A 21,531-nucleotide genomic window follows, 5' to 3' on the forward strand; every position below is an offset into this window, starting at 1 on the left:
GGTAGTAGAAGGAAAATATTCTGCCTGGAAGTCAGTGGTGAGTGGTGTTCCACAGGGCTCTGTCCTTGGGCCTCCACTGTTTGTAATTTTTATTAATGACTTGGATGAGGGGATTGAAGGATGGGTCAGCAAGTTTGCAGACGACACAAAGGTTGGAGGTGTCGTTGACAGTATAGAGGGCTGTTGTAGGCTGCAGTGGGACATTGACAGGATGCAGAGATGGGCTGAGAGGTGGCAGATGGAGTTCAACCAGGATAAATACGAGGTGATGCATTTTGGAAGGTCGAATTTGAAAGCTGAGTACAGGATTAAGGATAGGATTCTTGGCAGTGTGGAGGAACAGAGGGATCTTGGTGTGCAGATACATAGATCCCTTAAAATGGCCACGCAAGTGGACAGGGTTGTTAAGAAAGCATATGGTGTTTTGGCTTTCATTAACAGGGGGATTGAGTTTAAGAGTCGTGAGATCTTGTTGCAGCTCTATAAAACTTTGGTTAGACCGCACTTGGAATACTGCGTCCAGTTCTGGTCGCCCTATTATAGGAAAGATGTGGATGCTTTGGAGAGGGTTCAGAGGAGGTTTACCAGGATGCTGCCTGGACTGGAGGGCTTATCTTATGAAGAGAGGTTGACAGATCTCGGACTTTTTTCATTGGAGAAAAGGAGGAGGAGAGGGGACCTAATTGAGGTATACAAGATAATGAGAGGCATAGATAGAGCTGATAGCCAGAGACTATTTCCCAGGGCAGAAATGGCTAACACAAGGGGTCATAGTTTTAAGCTGGTTGAAGGAAAGTATAGAGGGGATGTCAGAGGTGGGTTCTTTACACAGAGAGTTGTGAGAGCATGGAATGCGTTGCCAGCAGCAGTTGTGGAAGCTAGGTCATTGGGGTCATTTAAGAGACTGCTGGACATGCATATGGTCACAGAAATTTGAGGGTGCATACATGAGGATCAATGGTCGGCACAACATCATGGGCTGAAGGGCCTGTTCTGTGCGGTACTGTTCTATGTACAAACAAAAGTTTATGATGCCAAAATAAAAGCCACAAAATGTTCTAAGTTTAAATATGATATGATGGCACTATTTACTAATTTTTTTAACCAAGTAAAAAATTCCAAATGTAGAAAAATTGAATAAAGGAACTGGAAATAAGTCAAGGTGCAATCTCTTTACAAAAATAGCTGTGTTCTGCACCACAAGGTCATAATATTAAATACTTGCACATAAAGCCCTTTTTAGAAAATCACAACACTGAGAGCATGGACACTTGATCATGTCTGATCTCATGGAAGTAGGCAGTTTTCCAGTATCCCATTTTCCATGTAAACTGTCAGTGGCAGAAAGCAGCTGCACCACAAGGGCAAAACTAATGATTCAAATTCCAACCTCAGCTAACGTTTCACTCACATGCAAAAACTCTGCTGATATTTTGTTCATCTAGAATACTTCTTCTTCGTTCTATCATTCTTCTTTTACTTCATCTTGAGAGCAGCCACCTTAACACAGAATAAGAATCGAACTTGTGACCTTCAGGTCCAGATGTTTTGAGTGATATCCAACAAAGCCTTACTATCAGGAATCCTTAGGAAAATCGTTTATTTATCATGGAAAGATTTATTTACCACGTATAAATTATATATTATCATTGTGATCCTTGTGAAAAAAATCATAAAATGTATCATGCAAAAGTATGTAGGCTTTCTTGTGCTGTGTATAGAAATGAGCAATTACAAATAAGATCCACTGGTCTTTCCTTGCAGACATGCAAATAAGCCCATTGCAAATGTTACATTCAACGTACATTCGCTACCCAGGAAATGGGAACATAGAATGCTGACAGGCAAGGGCACATGTCTGCAGTATGTTTTCGTATTCCACTTGTCTAGAAACTGCCAGTATTTTCAGAACAGCATGGCTTGTTCAATTTCTAATAAATATTCTCTTAAACTGGGCTGACAGCTTAGCAAGTTTTCCTAAAAGTCCAGAAAAGGATCTAGGTTTGATTTCTGGTGCTTGCTGGGATCCAAACTCAATGTTGAGTATTTGCTGGGCAATACCCTTCCAAATAGATACCACTCTGCCTGTGGGACAGGACAAATCTAAGGAGTTTGGATACTTTGGCTGGAATGTATGTATCAGTGAGTATGATGCTGTCTCTTTGATTGATGGGTCAGCTCTCCCAATTTTAGCTTGACCACAGGTGCTAATGAAGATAGAGTCATAGAGTAATACAGCATGGGAACAGGCCTTTTGGCCCAAGCTGGTCCATGCTGATGACTTTTCTGGTTGACTTCCCATATCAAAATAGGATGCCTAGGTATAGCTAGGTGATCTGTCTGGTTTCAGTGTTTTTGTTTTTTCCTGGTGGGTTTTACAGAGCTGAATGCTAGGCCATCTCAGGTGGCGATTAGGAATAACTTATGTTAGCGTGGGCACTGAAATCACATCTAGGCCAGGCTGAGTAAAGAAAACAGATTTATTTCTCCAAAGGGCATTCGGGCCCAGATGGGTATTTAATGACTATCATATCATTTCCCACATTCACCTTTATTAAAACCAATCTTTTGGTTCCTTATTTATGTTATGAATTGTATATAAATCCCCAAGTTACCACGGTGAAAGCATGCCTTGGAATCAATGTGCAGGCCTCTGGTTATTACTCCCTTGAAATAATTACTGTTACCACGCCTGTAATTTAAAATAGTCTGACTTCTCCTTTTGTATACAATTTACCTTTTAATATACCTCTGTAAGATCACTGCTCTGAATGTTCCTTTCCAGACTAAAAAGGCCAAATTTCTCTATCTCTCTCTCCTAATTCAATATGAACATTTGGAGCATACCTTATTCTTTTCTCATGGGATGTTCCCTGGTGCTTCAATCCTCAGTGTAAATCGAGAACTGTATATTCATATCTAGGTTTCCTATATTTTATGTATGAAGTTGAACAGACTTTAATTACTGCTGTGTATAAATTGTGTGGTTGGCGATACTATGGCTTTAAGGAGTGTATTTGGTCCCTTTTTTAATCAAGAAATATTGAGACAGAAAAGCCAGTCTGCTTTAAAACCCCTAGACAGCTTGAGAGATCTTGCAGATAACACAGTGTGGAGCTGGAGGAACGCAGCAGGCCAGGCAGCATCAGAAGAGCAGGAAAGCTGACATTTTGGATCAGGACCCTTCTGGGTTTTTTTTTAGAAATTGGAGCAATAGAAGCAGCCTGAATGAGTGCAGTCAAGCTCCCAAAAATACAGGACTTACAGTTTTAATTTTTTTGGTAGCAGTTGCTGCTGAGGTCATGAAGCCGAATGTGGAAGTTATTTTTGCTCTTTCTGTTATAGCTGAAAGCTGGGGAGTGGGAGGTTTCTATCCCTGCTGCTGGAATTGCTTGTCAGCCAATCTATTTTACTGAATTTGCATTTGCGTTTAATGGGATGTTACTTATATTGGAACAGTTACTGTTTAGCAGTTAAATAATCTACCATTCTGTTAAGTTTTCCTTTAGAGTTTCTTTCAATTCTTTGTTTTGTTGTATTTTATCCACAGTATATGAATACAGTGTGTTTTGCTTCAAATTGGTAACTGACCAATTGAATTGCATCTGGAATGCAATGCCTGGCACTTGTCTTTCAAATAAGAGAAGGTTAGAGTCTAGGCTATCTTCTCAATATATTCTGAGGGCTTCTGGTCTGGTCTATAACAGATCTATTGAAAATTCTAGACCTTTTAGCTTAAGTCCCAGCATCATTCAGTTGTTAAATGTGTCACACATTTTTGCGGTGATGTTTTACATTGGTTTGTATCTGTCATTGTTCAGCCCACTCATATTCAGTTTTGTTCCTTGCTTATATCTTTTTTTAATGTGTCACCTGACTCATTTGATTCCACTGCTGCTCTGGTTGATTTTCAGTTTATACCAAACTCAGTTAGCTTTGGGTTTTCAAGTCGTCATTGACATAAATCAGAAGCTGGCGCATTCCCGATACTGAGTACCAGTCATTCTATTTCGTACTTTATATCCCATTTTGGCAGCATCGCTTGCATCCAGAGCCTGCTGTTTACCATTTGCAAGGCAGTTTCTTATCCGTAGTCAGGTGAGGCCTGCATCTTCACAGCTGGTAATTAGTAACTTTTTATGTGACACTTTCTCAAATGCCTTTTGAAAACTTAAAATATATTGACGTTTACCATAGTTGATCTGCGTTGTCACTTCCTCGGGGAAATCAAGCAGCTTGCCTGGGCAGGATCAGCCCTTGTGAATAGGCAGAGGAAGTAATATTTCCTATCTTGCGTTGTTTATCCCTTTCAGTATTTTAAACAATTTGATCAGCCTTTAACCTCCTCTGTTAACCCTTGTCATCACTCAAGTGCAAAACCATTTCAAGATATATTTGTTGCTCAAAAAGATGAAAGCTGCCTTCTCCGCTAGCTTGAAATGAGAACATCATGTGATGTTTGTAAAGCCGCGTATTACTGAGTGTCTAGTGATGGCCTTAAAAAAGACACACACATTCCTTTACAACAAGGGATGAGTAGTTTTATTAAGCGATTGAAATCATTTTGGCCTGACACTGAGTTTGAACAAATGGTGAGTGTCAGAATCAGAGCCTATCATGTAGCTGAATAAAATCCATGATAAAAGTTGAAAGAGTGTAATTAGAGTGTATTTAGTCAAAATTAGTACCATGGAATGTACCTGCAGGATCTGGAAATATACACAGAAAAAGGTGGATCTAGCAGAAGTTGCCAAACAGTATTAGGCAAAAAAACTACATGCCAGGTGGCCAGCAAACATCTGCCTTTTTACTACTTATCATTTTCAAGTTCTCATAGAACAATACAGTCAGCAAAACATGTGCATTCTGCTGGGAGGTGAGGTTCCTGCTGGAAATGCAGATTCAAAAATTATTCGATCGATGTTATAATTATTTTTCTCTCATCAAAAATGTCTAACAAATCCAAATCATGTCACATTTCTTTTACTTCAAATGTGTCCCTGGCACAAAAGATTATGTCACCGTCTTTCCTGTCTACTTTTCCCAAACACTTTCTACCCTAAATAAAAGCAAAATGCTGCAGATGCTGGACCTCTGAAACAAACTCAGAGAATGCTGGAGAAATTCAACAGGTCTGGCAGCATCTGTACAAAGATTTTAGTGTTTATGCGTACACGAATTATTTAAGGTTGCCAGTCCACTTCTGGTATCCGCATCCACCAGTTCTTTCACTTGCTGCTTTCACATCTAGCTGTTGAATGATTTTTGCTTCATGATCAATCCCATCTTGGACTTTGCTTCCCTTAAACAAATTCCTCATTTAGTCCAGAAAATATTCCACACAACTGACACATTAGTTCCACAGCTGTAACAAAATAATCAACGCTATTTATTGATCAATCTGTTTGACAGGCCATCACATCCTCACATGGGACTTGAACTCAGGCCTTCTGACCTAGAGGTAAGTGCACTACCATCGCCCCATGACACGCAATACAAATAAAACATATTTTAGAATCTTTGCTACCACAAAATTGTGCAGGGTAATAATTTCAACATGCATACAATCTGTAAAGGTTAGGGAGAATTAATTCCTTATTTCTGTCAAAGGTAGGATTATATTTTTGAGACATAGTAAGAACTGCCGACGCTGGAGTCAGAGATAACACAGCAAGGAGCTGGAGGAACACAGCAGGCCAGGCAGCATCAGAGGAGCATGGAACCTGACATTTCAGGATGGGGCCCTTTTACAGAAAAGGGGGAGGAAGAAGGCAGCTCTGACAGAAGAGGGGTGGGACTGGGGAAGGTAGGTGGGATGGTGATAGGTGAGTGCAGGTAGGCAGTGGTGGGGAATTGGTCAGGGAGGTGGGAGGAACAGATAGGTGGAAGAGCAGATGGACAGTTTGTGTCAGGTCAAGGAGGCGGGGATGAGAGGGAGGGTTGGTCATGGGATGAGACCGGAGATGGGGAGATTTTGAAACTAGTAAAGTCCACTTTGTGACCATTGGGTTATGGGATCTCAAGGCAGAACATGTGGTGCTGCTCCTCCAGTTTCTGGGTGATGTCATTTGCTTCACTGGAGGAGGGCCAGGATGGACATGTCGTCCGAGGAGTGGGAGGGGGAGTGAAATGGTTTGCAACTGGAAGGCGTTGTTGTTTGTCACAAACAGAGCATAGGTGCTTTACAAAGCGATCTTCGAGCCTCTGTTTGGTATCACCGATGTAAAGGAGGCCACATCGGGAGCAGCGGATGCAGTAGACCACATTAGCAGAGTGCAGTTCCTGTATTAATAATCTGTCATCAGCAATCAGTCGCTAATGAGTATGATTGTCCATCTTGGAAATTCCGTGTCACTGGTCATCAATCTGTGGGTCTTTGTGTGGCTGATGAGCCTGATCCTAGAACCGCATCTCCCGCCACACATTTGGCAGGCATGTCTGTGAGATGGAATTAGTCTTTGGCCTTGAGATCATTGGCATTCCTTTCTATGGTTTTGTTTCCATATTTTCTCTTGCTGCTGGGTGTTCTCAAAGAGTTGTGTCCCCTCATTCAAGAGTTTCTTCCAAGTTGATTCATCTGAACGACAGTCCTCCATGCATTGAAATGTATATTGCATTTCTTGAGTGAAGCCTGCAGAGAGGCTTCCTCTGTCCGCCTCTCATTTGAATGCCTTTGTTCAGCTGGGTGAAGAACATTTGCTTTGGCATTGGAACTCAGGAATCATAAGCATGTGCTCAGCCCAGTGAAGTTGGATTTAGATGATCAGGCCCTGTGCAAGTGCTATTGGCAGTTTCAAGAATGCAGATGTCCCTACATCTGTCCTCCCAGCTGGTGCAGTGAATTGATCTCAAGCAACATTCATAGTACTTCTCAAGGGTTTGATGTGGCATCTATAAATTGTCCAAGTTTCAGAGCCATTTAGAAGGATGACTGCCTCACACACAAGGATCTCAGCATTAGCAAAGATATTACAGTTGTTAAACTCTTTCATCCTGAGGTGCCTGAAGGCGGTACTTAATGATTAGATGCAATATTGAATCTCCGCAACTTGCCAGGTGAGGGAAATGTTCTGTATTTGGGAGGATTTCTCTATTGATCTTAATTGAGGGATGGACTTAACCTTGACCCAGAACGTGCTGGCAAAGACTTAAGTCTTCTTGAGATTGAGTATACTTCTGCAAAGGTGTTAAGTGAAGTTTGAAGATTCTCTTCCAAGACAGCAGAGATGACACTGTCATTTGCATCCTGAAGTTTCCTAAGTGAGCTTGGTATTGTGTTTCTCTTGGATTTCAACCAATTGAGGATGAAAAGTTTTCCATTCATCATGTAGACAATGACGATGCCACTGGGAAGCTTGTTCTTGACAAGATGAAGAATGGTGGCAATGAAGATGGAGAAAAGGATAGGGGCAATGAGACGTCGCTGCTTGACCCCTGTCTTGACCTCAAAAAATTCTATCATCTTAACATCAGTGAGGACTATCACCGACATCCCATCATGGAGGAGACGGAAGATGTTGACGAAGTGCACTGGACAGCTGCCTTTGATAAGGGTCTTCCACAGCACTTTCCCAGTGACTGAGCCAAAAGCCTTGGTCATGTCGATGAAGGCCATGTAGAGTGATTGGTGCTATTTCTGGCATTTCTGTTGGAACTGCTGAGCAGGGAAAATCATACCCATAGATCAATGGTTTAGTTGGAAGATACACTGGCTTTCAGGAAAGACTTCCTCCGAAACTGGGAGGAGGTACCTAAGTGAGGATTCAGCAATGAACTTGCCAGTGGTGGAAAGTATGGAGGTTCCTCGGTAGTTTCCACAGTCCAATTTGTCTGCTTTCTTGAAGATGGTGGCAATGATAGCATCCCTGAGATAAAAACGGATTCTTTTTTTACCTAGATTTTCAGGATTTTCATGATTGCAAGGGGATCAGAAGATGATGGAGCCTTTTGGGTCAACTTAAATTTGTATTGTGATCATTAATAGGCTTGAAATTGCATCAATACTACTGTCTAGTAACTGTAAGAATGTGACTGTTGCTATTCTTAAATGGGTATCTTGCTGACTGATTACAACATCTGCTTACTTCAACTGGTCAGTCCAGGTTAACAGACAAGTTGGCATATAGGTTTAGATTTACTTATCTGTCACGTGTACTAAGCACAGCAATACATAAGTAGAGTGTAAGTGCACAATGTTGCCATTCACTGGTGCCCACTTAGTTACAAAAACCAGATTTAGAAGAACCACCACTACAATCACTAGAACACCCAGGAGACTGCTGCCACCATGCAAAAGGCCCACTCTCGCCAACGTCACCACCCAACCATCCCACTCTCACCGCCCACTGCCCTCTCACTGTCCTGCTCTCATCAGTCCCGCTCTCACCACTCACTGCCCCCCTACCACCCACTGCCCCCTCACCGGCCCTACTCTCACTGCTCCCTGCCCCCTCACCAGCCCCACTCTAACCCCCAACTGCCCCCTCAACAGCCCTACTCTCACTGCCCACTGCCCCCTCAACAGCCCCCATCTCACTGCTCCCTGCCCCCTCACTGGCCCCACTCTCACCGTCAACTGCCCCCTCAACGGCCCTGCTCTCACTGTTCCCTGCTCCCTCACCAGCCCTGCTCTCAATGACCACTACCCCCTCACCAGTCCCGATCTCACCACCCACTGCCCCCTCACCAGCCCACTCTCGCTGTTGAACTGGCCCACTCTTGAGAGCCGCCATTGCTCTGGCACACGCTCAATCTGCCATCGCTGCAGGACGTAGCCCACATGTTCAGCTCTCGCCAATCAGCTCCCAGTCGTGACCTGACTCCATCACTAGGTAGTTAGAAGGGTGAGGGCTGGGGAAGGGGTGGGATAGAATTACTGCAGAGAGGAGAGAGAAGAAGAAAAGAATAGGAACAGGAACCGGTGAGCAGAGTGGAGCTCTGAATGGAGCGATTTACCCTTGCTGCCAGCTTGCTGGTAGTGACGGCCCTGATTGCTGGCTGTCATATATGACTAGAAATAGTCAGACTTTGTACACTCCAGTCATCTCCATGGGTGACAAGAAAAGAAGCATTGATAACAAAGTGTGGAGCTGGATGAACACAGCAGGCCAAGCAGCATCTCAGGAGCACAAAAGCTTTCCTCCTTTGACTCAATAGGCACACATTCAAAGTCTATTCCAAATAGCCCTGATGTGTGGAGAACAAAGACCTTTCTGAATGCTGGACTGATGTCCAAAAGGACACCCATGTCCAACAATGGCATGCACTTACACTTACCCTCTCCTGCAAATTGTAAAGGCTAGATGGAGCTCTTTAGATTTTCTGGTAATCTAGAGGTAAAAGCTGTAAGAAAGGCAACGGGAAACCCCAGTTACTGTTGTCTGTTATAACGGTGCAAGAATTTCATGCGTGAGACTTAAATTGGGTCTTGCCTAAGGGAAAATACAAAGGATGGACTACGTGTGCTCTAGAGTATTTCACACACTGGATAGCCTTCAAGCCACATCCTTGTAAAACAACAATTTCCTGCCAAGACACGTCAACTGCAAGGGATGTGAATATACTTAGTTTGCTTCAAAAGCCCTTTCTCCTGTTTTGTGTAACTCAAAGTTGCACACCCATCAGACAAAATAAAATTACATCCTGAAATGCGAATTCTCACGTTAGATCTTTCAATATCTTGGCCAAACTAAAAGACCACAGTTTTAAATATTATGTTAATCTGGGTTAGTTTGTCAGAGGAGGAAGTGAAACTATTAGGATGCGGTTCTCAAATTTTTCACACAGTATGGAAAATGTACCAAATGATCACATATCACATTGCTGTTCTCATTGCTACTAAAGACGTAATTTCCATTAAAACAACCCGCTCCACCAACAAACTAGCATTAGTTGTTGACAAATTAAAGTGTCACAGTGTTTTGATAGTTATAGTTATAAATCTTAATACATTCACCTTAAATTCTCCTCTGCATTACTTTAATGAAAGCTTTCATACACTCCTTTTTTTTAAAAAAAGTATAATACTCAAAGGGAGACAATTAATTGCAATATCTACAGAACTTCCCACATTACTCACAGCTGGATTCACAACATCTGCAACTTACACTTAACATCCACAAACAATCACAAAATTTGAATCCTTGGAATCCGACCACAGCATTTGCAATGGTCTTTCAAACTTAGAAGTTTTACCGGACACTATTTAAAACTGTTTTTGAACTCACCCTTTGCAATATTAACTTTGGTTCTGAAATGGACACAGCTCCACTTTAGCAGCAGAATACATTTCTTGTCAATCCTGCAGCTGGATCATAATAATTATGGACAAGAAAGCTCATTTGGATCAGCACAGGGGTCCAAACATTTCTGCATTGTGGTATCAGACAGTTTCTTTAAAACGTCCAGGGATTTTGCTTCTATTACTCAATCTGGAAGTCTAACTGGGACAAGTAGTCAATATGAACGAGGACTGCAAGAAATTACAAGATGATGTTAATACATTTGCAGAATCTACTAATATTCACTTTTTGTCTGTCCCGACTGTTTTGATTGGTTAATCTAAAGGTCATGTCTGCTGGTTGGTGCTGTTCGTGGGTGATGCTTGGTATACAGAGAGGCACATGGGATGCCAACGATTTTTGGATTGGAGCTCAACAACAAAGTTGTTCCATCAAGAGTGGGATGGAAATGATTAGAAAGTTTAGGATGGCAAGAGAACAATGGGAATGGCATGGAAACAATGGAGGGGATTGGCTTGAGGTAGCATGGAAAAGGAGAGGTGATATGGGAAGAGCAGCCTGAGAGGAATGAATGAAATAATGGAATTGGTTAAGTGTGGCAAAATGGCAGGGATAATTACTTGACACAATTTATTATTTTTATACTATTGCTTGTGCTGAGAAAAAAAGATTCACTAGATTTACATGTACATTTTCGAAAAGCTGGCAGATGAATCAACCCTAGATAACAAAGTGTGGAGCTGGATGAACACAGCAGGCCAAGCAGCATCTCAGGAGCACAAAAGCTGACGTTTCGGGCCTAGACCCTTCATCAGAGCTCTCTGGATTCTCCAGCATCTGCAGTTCCCATTATCACAGATGAATCAACCCTAATTCCATGGATAAGAAGATGGTTATAATCTGTACCCTCAAGAGTTTCTGTACAGTTTAACTTCAACACTGCTCAAATCTAGAATCAAGATGGAAACAGCTACAAACTTGGCTCAAAATTTTAATCCTAAACAAGGACTTTGTCATGAAATGTGATTGGTGGTTACAAAGTAGTTTTCTTCAATGACAGATGATGAAATTAAACATGTAGATTTGAAAGAAAAAGAATGCTTATTACGTGAAAAATATTGAGTCTTTCAGATGTAAACCTGCCTTTTCAATTCAGGAGAAAACTTTCCAAACGGACATTTGTATACTATAACTACAAACAAGGTACAAGAGCAGATTCTTGACAATCAGCTTTTATATTCTCAGCCTGTTTTTACATAAGGGCAGGTTAATACAACTTTTCCCAGAGTGAGAAGTTTTGATTCTGTTCAAAAATTTGAAATAACTAGGAATTTTGCTATTAAAAACATAATTGGATAATATATTTGCATCACTACAAACGTTTGGGAGTCTGTGCTTGTCTATGTATATTTGGCAAATTAATTTCAAAATAAATGTAAACTGTTATCTTTTGGTAGGAAATAGAAGGATGTCAAATTACTTGGAAACAAAATATGAAAACGGCTCATGGTAGAGATACACAAATTATAGCCAGTATTAATAAGGCCATAAACAAGTAAAGCAACTAGACATTATTTCTAGATTAAAAAATGGAGAAGTTATGCTACATTTATTGCAGGTTAGATCACAACTCTTGTTTCAATGTTATATAAAGGGTATAGAGAGGGGATAAAAAGACTTGCAAGCATGGTATCAGAAATGCAATATTGCATACATACTTGGAAATGATGTTCAAGCAGTGACTCTCCCGCTAAAATGGAAAGGCTAAGGGGTGGTCTAACAGAGATTAGAATTATGAAAGGTTTTAATAGAGACAGGGAAAGTGTTTCCACTCACAAGCAAGACAAATACTAAAGGATATCAAGAAAGTCATCTGGAAACCAAATAAGGAATTCGGAAAAAAAAACAACTTATATACCAACAGAACAGTGAGAATTTTGAACAACCTACTGCCAGGAGTAGTTGAAACACATAGTTCAGATGTGTTTAATAAGAACTTAGGTAAGGGTAAAGTGAATAAAATCATGTTATGGAATTAGATTAAGAAAGAAGGGAGGGGTCTTGAAACATATATAAATTCTAGCAGAGACAAATCGGTCTGAATGATCCATTTACATTTTACCAATATTTATATTTTAAAGTTCTTCTTGCTTTCAAATCCTTCCATGGCCTGACCCTCTCCACCTGGAATCATTTTCTTTAGCATTCACAATTTAAATGACTATGCAATTGGTGTCTATATCTTCAACTGTCTAAGCTATGAAACTCCTCAATGCCCTTTTATTTTATAATGTCTCACTGAAGTGCACTGGAACATTTTTGTTGTCCAAGGTAATGGTGATGAAAAGAGGATTTGTGGAAGCATTCTACTCCAACCATTCTCTTGGAGTTGTTTGTTCTGCAGCACAAGCAACACACAACTGCAGTGGGAAGTATCTCAAGGTAACATTTTATCTCACTATCTCAATGAAAACATTTTATTTAACCCAGGAGAAAAGGTTTTCAGAAGAAGAGTCAGTTTGCCAATTTAAACACATGACCACACTCTGGAGCAGGTGGGTCTTCATCCCCTGTACCACAACAGCCCCTTTGACTATACTTTCAACCTGAGAGAATGCTTGGAATTCATTCCATTCATAATTAGTTGTCAGATTTTCAATTGGAAACTCCTGTCCTATTTTAGCATCTGCTAAATTTTAATCATTCAAAATCAACTTTGTCCTTTCAAGTTCTTTCATTATCTCATTTTTTGGAACAGATCATGGAAAACTTATATATCAGAATTAAATAAGAAAGATAAATCTTGTGTGGAGAGTCCAAGTTGAAAGTTTTACTAATATATATGCATGTATATAATCATTGGTACTCAGGCTATCTCATCCATTTAGAGGCAAAAATCCTAAAGAAAATCAATACAAATGCAAAAGGTAACATTGCAAAATGACCATATAATCTAATAAAGGAATTACTGAGAATGAAAAAAGAATCTCTGGAGAATTAGCCCAGATTGATATCTTATCAGTTACCACACATCTTTTGCTATTTTGATATATCAGTAATGTGCAAACTGCAACAGCTAGTTCTTCTGCCAGCTGAATAATAATAAATTAATTTGGCACAGTGTCTCCCGCAGGTATGTGCATGCAAAAGAAAGCTGCAGATGTCCAAGACTATAGACATGGCTAAGAAGATGAGTAGAACTTCAAAAATAGGGCAGACCAGCAGGATTTCAGAAAAAGATTATTATTACAATGTACAAGAGGAATCAGGTGGTTGCTGAAACCCACAAACTGTTGCACAGGCATGTTACCAAAGTTTAAAGATGTTGTGAAAGCCCTAGGAAGTATTTGTATGGTTGTTCTTTGAGACAAAATAGCAAAAAGCAGAGTATTGCATGGGTTCTGTAAGAGGTAAAAAGCCTGGTGTCATTTCTTTCCAGCCCTTTCCAACCTTCCACTTTTGACAGTGTGTGACTCTTCTTAGCCTCCTCAGTTCCCAACTCTTGGTATTAAGATGGAGTGCCATGACATCACCATATTCTGTGAAAAGATTATTCCTGTTCTCTTTTGTCAATATCATGAGGCAAGTTCCTAAAAAATATTTCTGGCTTTATCCCTAGTTGGGGCAGTGGTTTTAGGACTTTGACAACATGAGGTGGAATTCCAGTGTTGGGGACAATGCTGCTGGCAAATAGATTCTTATCTGCTCCAAAGCCCAGGTGAATTTTCTAAAATTTCCAGTTTGAATGAAAATTAGATCAGTTGGTGGAATGAATGGAGATTTTATCAAAGGTTCCTAGCAATGTTATCCTCTAATACAAGCTTTACTGGCTCCACAAGCTGCGCAGGTTTTGGTTATGAGTGTGATCTTCTAAAGCTTTTGTGTTCCGATGTTGCCTTTCAACCTTTGACCTCTCTCAATTGTGCGTGTGAGAGAATGAGTGAGTTTGAAACTGTGAGAGGGATTGCAACTAAGAGACTTGACTTGTTACAACACAATTGCTGAAGAAACTCAGCAGGTCTAGCAGAATCTGTGGAGAGAAAGCAGAGTTAAAGTATCGGGCTGACTAACAGCAGCGAGGGAAAGGTGGAAAGAAATCTACTCAGAATTATAGACTGTAATTGTTCAAGCTTTTTATAGTATCTTTTATTTCACTATTGTTCATTTTGGGGGGTCAAATGATCAGTACAGAGGAAATAATATAATCATTGATTTGGAAATTATATGGCTAACACATTTGCTTAGAGCTCCAGCACCTCAAAATTTGGCACAATATTTCTGTCCTTTCCAGACAAATGTCTAATTCACTTCCAAACGCTTTGATTGATAGATTGCACACAAATCCCACTGACTGGCCCATATTATAAAGTTGCTGAGTTAATAGAAAAGGACTCCATTCTATTAATGTAGAAGTCACCTGTGATCATCACAGCATGGGCAGCATAGTGGCTCAGTGGTTAGCACAGCTGCCTCACAGCACCAAGGACCTGGGTTTGATTCCGGGTTTGATTCCACCCTCTGGTGACTGTGTGTGTGGAGTCTGCACATTCTCCTTGTGTCTGCATGGGTTTCTTCCAGCTGCTCCAGTTTCTTCCTACAGTTCCAAGATGTGCAGACTAGGTGGGTTGGCCATGCTAAATTGCCCACACTGGTCAGGGATGTGTGGGTTATAGGAGGGTGGGTCTGGGTGGGATGCTGTGAGGGTCAGTGTGGACTAGTTGGGCCAAAGGGCCTGTTTCCACACTGTACGGATTCCATTAAAAAAAATCAGTACTCCACCTCTGAAACCTGTACCAGATTCCTTGAGAATGTTCATGTTCCTGCTGCTTTTAAGGGGCTAAATGTTTTGCAAGGCTGGATACTGTGTGATAGTGGCGGATGACTCTACTCCAAAACACCCACTAAGTGAGGTACCGCACAGATACAATGCAGCCCATTGTTTGACTGGGGCCATCCTGGAGAAGGTGATTAGACTGCTGAAGATGAGACACCGCTGTTTGGTTCAGTCCAGGAGGCCTTATATACAGTCTGAACAGAGTGTGCCATATTATCCTGACATACTGTGCTCTGCACAACTGAAGCAGGCAAACAGGGGATATGATAGAGGCTGATGAGTTAGGAGAGTGGTTACAGTCTTCCAACGAGGAAGATGAGGACATTGAGCAAGAGGAACATCACTTTCTCCATAGACGAGTACAACAGTGTCAAGCACCACAAGTTTGACACCCAGTTCAGTAGATGACAGCAGGATGCAGTTGTCACTCATTGTCTGTCAAATTGTTGGTGCTAAAAAGACAAGCAATCTGCTTCTGTTCCCAGAGGCAAATGTAGCTTCAATTCATTTTTGGCTCGCTTCAGCTGTTGGTAAATAAAAGTGACTACTTTGTAGTTTTTGAAGGTTTTCTTGTATGTAATGACCCCATATTGAACAATTAGAAGATGTTGAGCTTCACTGGTCATCAGGGAGAGAATAGCAGTCACTTAGATAATGTTGTAAGATGGGGTGTGGCTAAGAACAGATAAGCTGTGGGACTTGGTGCTTAAACAGCAATAGATGGAGGAATGTGCAGTTTTATGTGCAATGAAGAGTCACATGCGTCTTCAATGTGTCATAAGAGCTGCTAGTTTGTGGTTATTGTCCCACCACGTGGACATTAAGGGGCAACTTGGAGTCAGTGCTTGACTGGGGGAGCAGCTGGGTTTCAAAAATGATGCCAGTTGCAAGGACACCAAGATATCCTGAGAATGGTGAGATCTTCCACCTATGTCAAGTGAGAGAATCAGATGATTGGAGCACCATTGAAGCATTACAGATGGCTAATGAAGGAAATTTGGGATAATAGCCTGAGAAGGCACGCTGAAACACATGGAGAGAAACCCCATCTGCCCTTAAAACGTGACAAAAATTATACTTAGCTGATTTCTGGTATGGTTCAGCCCACCTTGAGCATTGCCACATCAGGCAAAACACCCTATTGTAGGTAAACAGATTACCAGGTCCACTCCTCAGTTGCTGTGAAGCAATGGATCCAGAGCCTGCATCACAATTTATTCTCTTCCCTGGTTCTAGTAGTTCCCCTTGAAGACTGCTCAGACCACTCAGTCCTGACTCTCTCAAGATAAGTGCAGGACCCAGGCCCTGGGCCTGAATTTATTCTGTCAACCCTTGCCAATACCCCTCCAAGTCTACTACTGACTCTGTCTCAATCACTCTCTGTGCGAAGTATTTCCTGACGATTCTAGACTGAACTTTTACTAGTTTCAACATTTTACTTCATCTTGAACAATTTTACACTATCTTTCACATATCACTTTGGCACCTTGACAAGCTGAGCATGACTATCCTTTCAGTCATTTTCTCATGAATCAAGAGGTATGGGCCTTGTCTAAATAGAGGTCCAATAATGTTTGATCACTGTCTCTTCTGGCTTAAACATGCTGTTTGACTACATTGTTCAATATCATATTGGTTTTGTTGATTGTTGCACTCCATTTGTAGACATTTTCAGCATATTCAGGCCCCTCAATCTTTATCAAATTCATTCTTAGCTATTTCAACACCACCTATGAAGTATGCATATCAGAACATTTTTAATCTGTATCCAAAATCTTAAATGCCTTCAGAAAATTTCTTTAGTCATTGGTCTGCACAATTTCATATTATTCTTTCAAACTGCCTCTTCCAGTTTTACAACAGTAAGGCATCTGCAAATCTTACCATTTTCTATAATAACTTCTGAATGTATAAATTTTGAATCCAAAATTGATCTCCATGGCCACCTACTCACTATTACTTCTGCATCCACTTTGAGAAAATTCCTTAACCAAATGTTTGCTGCTTGCTACCATTGTCAGTTTCTTATCCATTGCCAAGATTTATCCTCAATCAAAAAGACTTTTGATAAAGTTACACATCAAACATTATCAATTGATAGTCTTTTATGTGGAAGTTTAACAAAAAGCATTTTGACAGTCAATATCATTGAATTTCCCACTGTTGGTTATCACATCCTGAAAGAACTGGAGGAGGTTATTCAGTGAGAAACCTTTCTGAATTCATAATAAGCACAGTTTACTAGACTGCAATTGTGCGGATGATTCTTAAATTTTCACAATTATCAATCCCAGTACTTTATGCAGATTTAAATGACTATTATGTCTGACATTTGGGCATTTGTTTTGTCACCTTATTTTAATATGGACATCATGTTAACCTATTTGCAGCCTCTGCGTGCAGTTCCATTCACAGTCATGAACCTCCTGTACCCCAAGTGCACTCTCTAAATCCTTCCAGCTCTCTTTCCTTTTCCTCTTTGACCAAGTTTTTATCACCTGCTGTAATATCTTCTTATGTGACTCAATACCTCATTCTGATCCATAATGTTGATGTGAAGCATTTTAGGAAGGTTAATTATATTGAAAGTACACAATAAATACAAAACTGTATTAAAACAGTTTCATGTGCATTTTACTGAAATGTCTTTGAGCCGCCTACCTAAATCTATTTGTTTTCTCTCAGACCATCTTAAGCTTTATTATTGTATCCCTGGTATATTCTAGGAGTGGTGTGATTTTTCATCTTACCTGTGCTACTTTATTTCACAAATAACAAGAAACATATTTTGTTAGCTGTGCTGTCCTAAACACACAGAGTCAAAATTCAGCCATGCACTATATTTTGTAGCTACAGGTAAGAAATTGATCTGCGCAATTTTCAAGCAACAAATTATATTTATAGTGCCTTTAAAATAATAAAACATTCCAAAGTTTGTAACAAGTGTATTAGAAAGCAAAATTTGATAACAAGACACATTACGTGTCACTAAGGCAGGTGGTCATAAAATCAGTGTCTCACCCTGAATCCTTTAAAACTATGCTCAGCGTGTCCCACCACTACCACGTCAGTGTCAGAAGAGAACTGCATTAGTACGTTGATGGTCAGAGATTGAAGCCCATCATACTTGAAAGAGACTCTAAATAGGGCTTGTCCCATCATTTACTCCATAACTGAAAACTGTACACCTGTCTGGCAATAGGTCATCATGCATGCATTTTGTTAACACTCAAGTGATTGTAACAATGAACATCATAGCCAAACCCTTCCCTTGCTTCCTATCCTCACAGATATCATTACCCAACAGATCTGCCCACTGGCAGGAATTCACAAGCTGGTTTAGACCACTTGTACGGCATCCCATTTACCATGCCATGATGACCAGTTCAATCCACCTACTGCCAAGTGTCCACCTTGACATCCAATGTGCAGCCATTTCCAAAGCAAGATGGACAGACATTATCCTGTGGATTAGAACTTGAAATGCAGGAGGTCACTCACAAATTCCTAGTGGCAAACCTCACCAGGTTTTGAACTACCAAGGTGAGAGTGGTCCTTATGAAATAGGTTCCAAGACAAGCTAGGATCCCTGTGCAGACTCCTCCAAGACCTGAGTACAACCCTCTTATACTCTTGTGGAGAAACACAAACAATGTTGCATATTTATGAAAAGCACTTCTACAGATTAAGTAGCAGACAAACTGCCTTAAATTGAGCAAAGGAGGAGGCCATCATTTAACTTTGGGGATTTGCATTTGGTAAATAATAATAAGGCAGGTGGCCAACAAACTAGACAAGAAGGCATATTTTAATTATCACCCCGATGGAAGATACAAAGGTCTAAAGGCTTCTTTCAGGAAGGAATTCCAAGACCTCGGATGGAAGCAGTTGAAGATGCAAACACCGAAAATGGAACAATTAAGATCATTGATGCCCAAGGGATCAGAATTAAAGGAGCGCAATATCTTGCTGCTTGCTACCATTGTCAGTTTCTTATCCATTGCCAAGATTTATCCTCAATCAAAAAGACTTTTGATAAAGTTACACATCAAACATTATCAATTGATAGTCTTTTATGTGGAAGTTTAACAAAAAGCATTTTGACAGTCAATATCAACTGTCAGGGTTGTGGGGTCAAAGAGATTACACAAGTAGGAGAAGGACATAGATGATTTCAAAACAAGGGTGTGAATTTCAAAATCAGACTGTCACTTGACCAGGGACCAATCTGCACGGGGATAATGAGTGAATGTTGCAGGTTGAGCCTGCAACAGGAGCTGGTAGCCTAAGACATGCCTGAAATTGGACCCCAGGCCTCACTGCAGTAATCGCTGTGAGCTGCTAGCATTCAACGCATTTTTAGAGGTTTCTTGGTCCTAGGAAAGGCATTGTGAATTGATGGGTAGAACAGTATAATTAGGAATAAAAGATAAATATGTGTAGTAGAAACTGGCAGTATTTCTTTTATCCCCTTTTGGCAGGACAGCTGTTTCTCCGAATTTTCCACTGTGGGTTCCCATCAATAGCATTCTCCTTATTCACCTGAGGCTCATTTGTTTCAAGATGGTAGCAGATTGGGACTCTTCAGCTGGAGCTCATTTCTTCTTTTTTGAGGTGAAGCCTGGTGCAGTCTGGAGGTGACACCTGGCTCAGACAGCAAGCTAGGTGCCAATGAAGACTGGGTTGGAGGGACTATTATCTAAACTTTTTATTTCTTTACTTTTCTAATTTTTTTCTGAAGAATTTGTACTGAAGAATCTATACCTAGGTACCTTTGTATCTAAGATAGTGACATAAGTGGCAGCTTGCAAACATTTCATTGTACTCATGTGAGTACATGTGACCATAAAGTTAATTCTAATTCTGTTTTGTCCTTGCCACAAAAATATTTTGGGCTTTAGAATGCAGATCCTCAATGCCAGACTTATTTTGAACTCCTACATTTCATGGCTTGACTGAGTCATGTATGAGAATGCAAGTAAGGTTAATTTGATTTATTTATTGCCATGTGCATTTTGTTACAAAATACAGTGAAAAGTGTTGTATAGTGTCACCAGTCTCCAGGACAATCTTAAAACACAGAAAAATAAACCAAAACATAGATTCTAAAGGTAGAAAATTAAAAAAAAAAGAAAGATTGAAGAAGTCCAATGGGATCTGCATGAAGGTACAGTCGGAATGTGTTTCCATTAGCAGACTGTGATATTCCCACTGTACCCCTCCAAGCCATTCATCACCCAAACTTGGAAACGTATCGCTGTTCTTTCAGTGTTGCTGGGTCAAGATCCTGAAACTTCCTCCCTAATGGCATTGTGGGTCTACCCTAAAGAAAATGGATTGCTATGGTTCACAAAAGCAGCTCACCCATCTTCTGAAGGGCAAACAGGAAGAGACAATAAATGCTGGTCCAGTGGCCGCCACCCACGTCCTATGAATAGATTTTTAAGAACTAATATTTCTGGCAGATGCCCTTTACAGTTGGGATTGTGCCACATCTCCTGCCCAGGCTCCAGAGCCCTATCATATTGCCCAATCAGAAAGTACATCACAGATATATGTTCATATGTTAGCTGGATATGGCACTTTAATTGACCTTTATTATTTACTCACTCATGGGATGAGGGTGTCACTGGCGAGGCAGCATTTATTGCCCCGGCCTAATTACCTAGAGGGCAGTTAAGAGTCAACCACGTTGCTGTGGATCTGGAGTCACATGTAGTCCAGACCAGGTAAGAATGGCAGTTTCCTTCCCTAAAGGGCATTAGTGAACCAGATGGGTTTTTCCAGTAATCGACAATAGATTCACAGTCATCACTGGACTCTTAATTCCAGATATTTATTGAATTCAAATTCCACTGACTGCCATGGTGAGATTCGAATCCAGGTCCCCAGGTCATTATCTGGGTCTCTGGATGAACATTCCAGCAATAATACCACTAGGCCATCACCTCCCCTACAATCTATTTTGTTATTTCATTCATATATAATTAACTTAATTATAATTAATGGCATATGAAGCAATATATGTTGATTTAAGAGATACTTACCCATACACGATTTTATTTGCACGTTCTAGCAGTTATATCCCATATTCGATTTAAGCTTCAAAGGTTCCAATCACCTCATTAATTATCCATTCCAAACAATAATAATTAAAATTTAAAAAATGGGATTCAGGCCTTGTCCTGACACCTACACACTACATGCTTTGGTTGACAGCATGGAATCACAGATGGGTCATGTGAATAATCAGCTAAGGAGATGTTATCTGTAGAGATGTCTAAGAGGACATTATTAAGCATCACTTTTATCTGTGGCAACACAGCACGGTATTCTGGAGTAGCAGGGTCTAGAGGCAGGGATTCAGCAGTATCGTTCAACAGGTTGAATATTAGAGGTGGGTCATGTTGTTGTTCTGGTCCTTCCTTACCTTTACAAGCTCTGGCACCACCTAAA

The 21,531-nt window shown here is 40.6% G+C and overlaps 1 protein-coding gene across 5 annotated transcripts in view; it reads right to left on the reverse strand.

Annotated features, from left to right (window-relative positions):
• Positions 1-21,531, reverse strand: part of arsg (arylsulfatase G) — a 129,661-nt gene that overhangs the window by 17,118 nt on the left and 91,012 nt on the right. For 2 of the 5 annotated variants that reach the window (XM_059653691.1, XM_059653692.1), the window contains exon 12: positions 21,506-21,526. In XM_059653691.1, coding sequence (XP_059509674.1) covers positions 21,506-21,526 — 21 coding nt within the window. Of the gene's footprint in view, positions 1-19,958; positions 21,527-21,531 lie in introns of those variants that run through there. The other 3 variants (XM_048555017.2, XM_048555018.2, XM_048555016.2) reach the window with 2 other exon arrangements.

Source organism: Stegostoma tigrinum, chromosome 22 (genome assembly GCF_030684315.1).
Source record: "Stegostoma tigrinum isolate sSteTig4 chromosome 22, sSteTig4.hap1, whole genome shotgun sequence".
In the NCBI taxonomy this organism is placed as follows: Eukaryota; Metazoa; Chordata; class Chondrichthyes; order Orectolobiformes; family Stegostomatidae; genus Stegostoma; species Stegostoma tigrinum.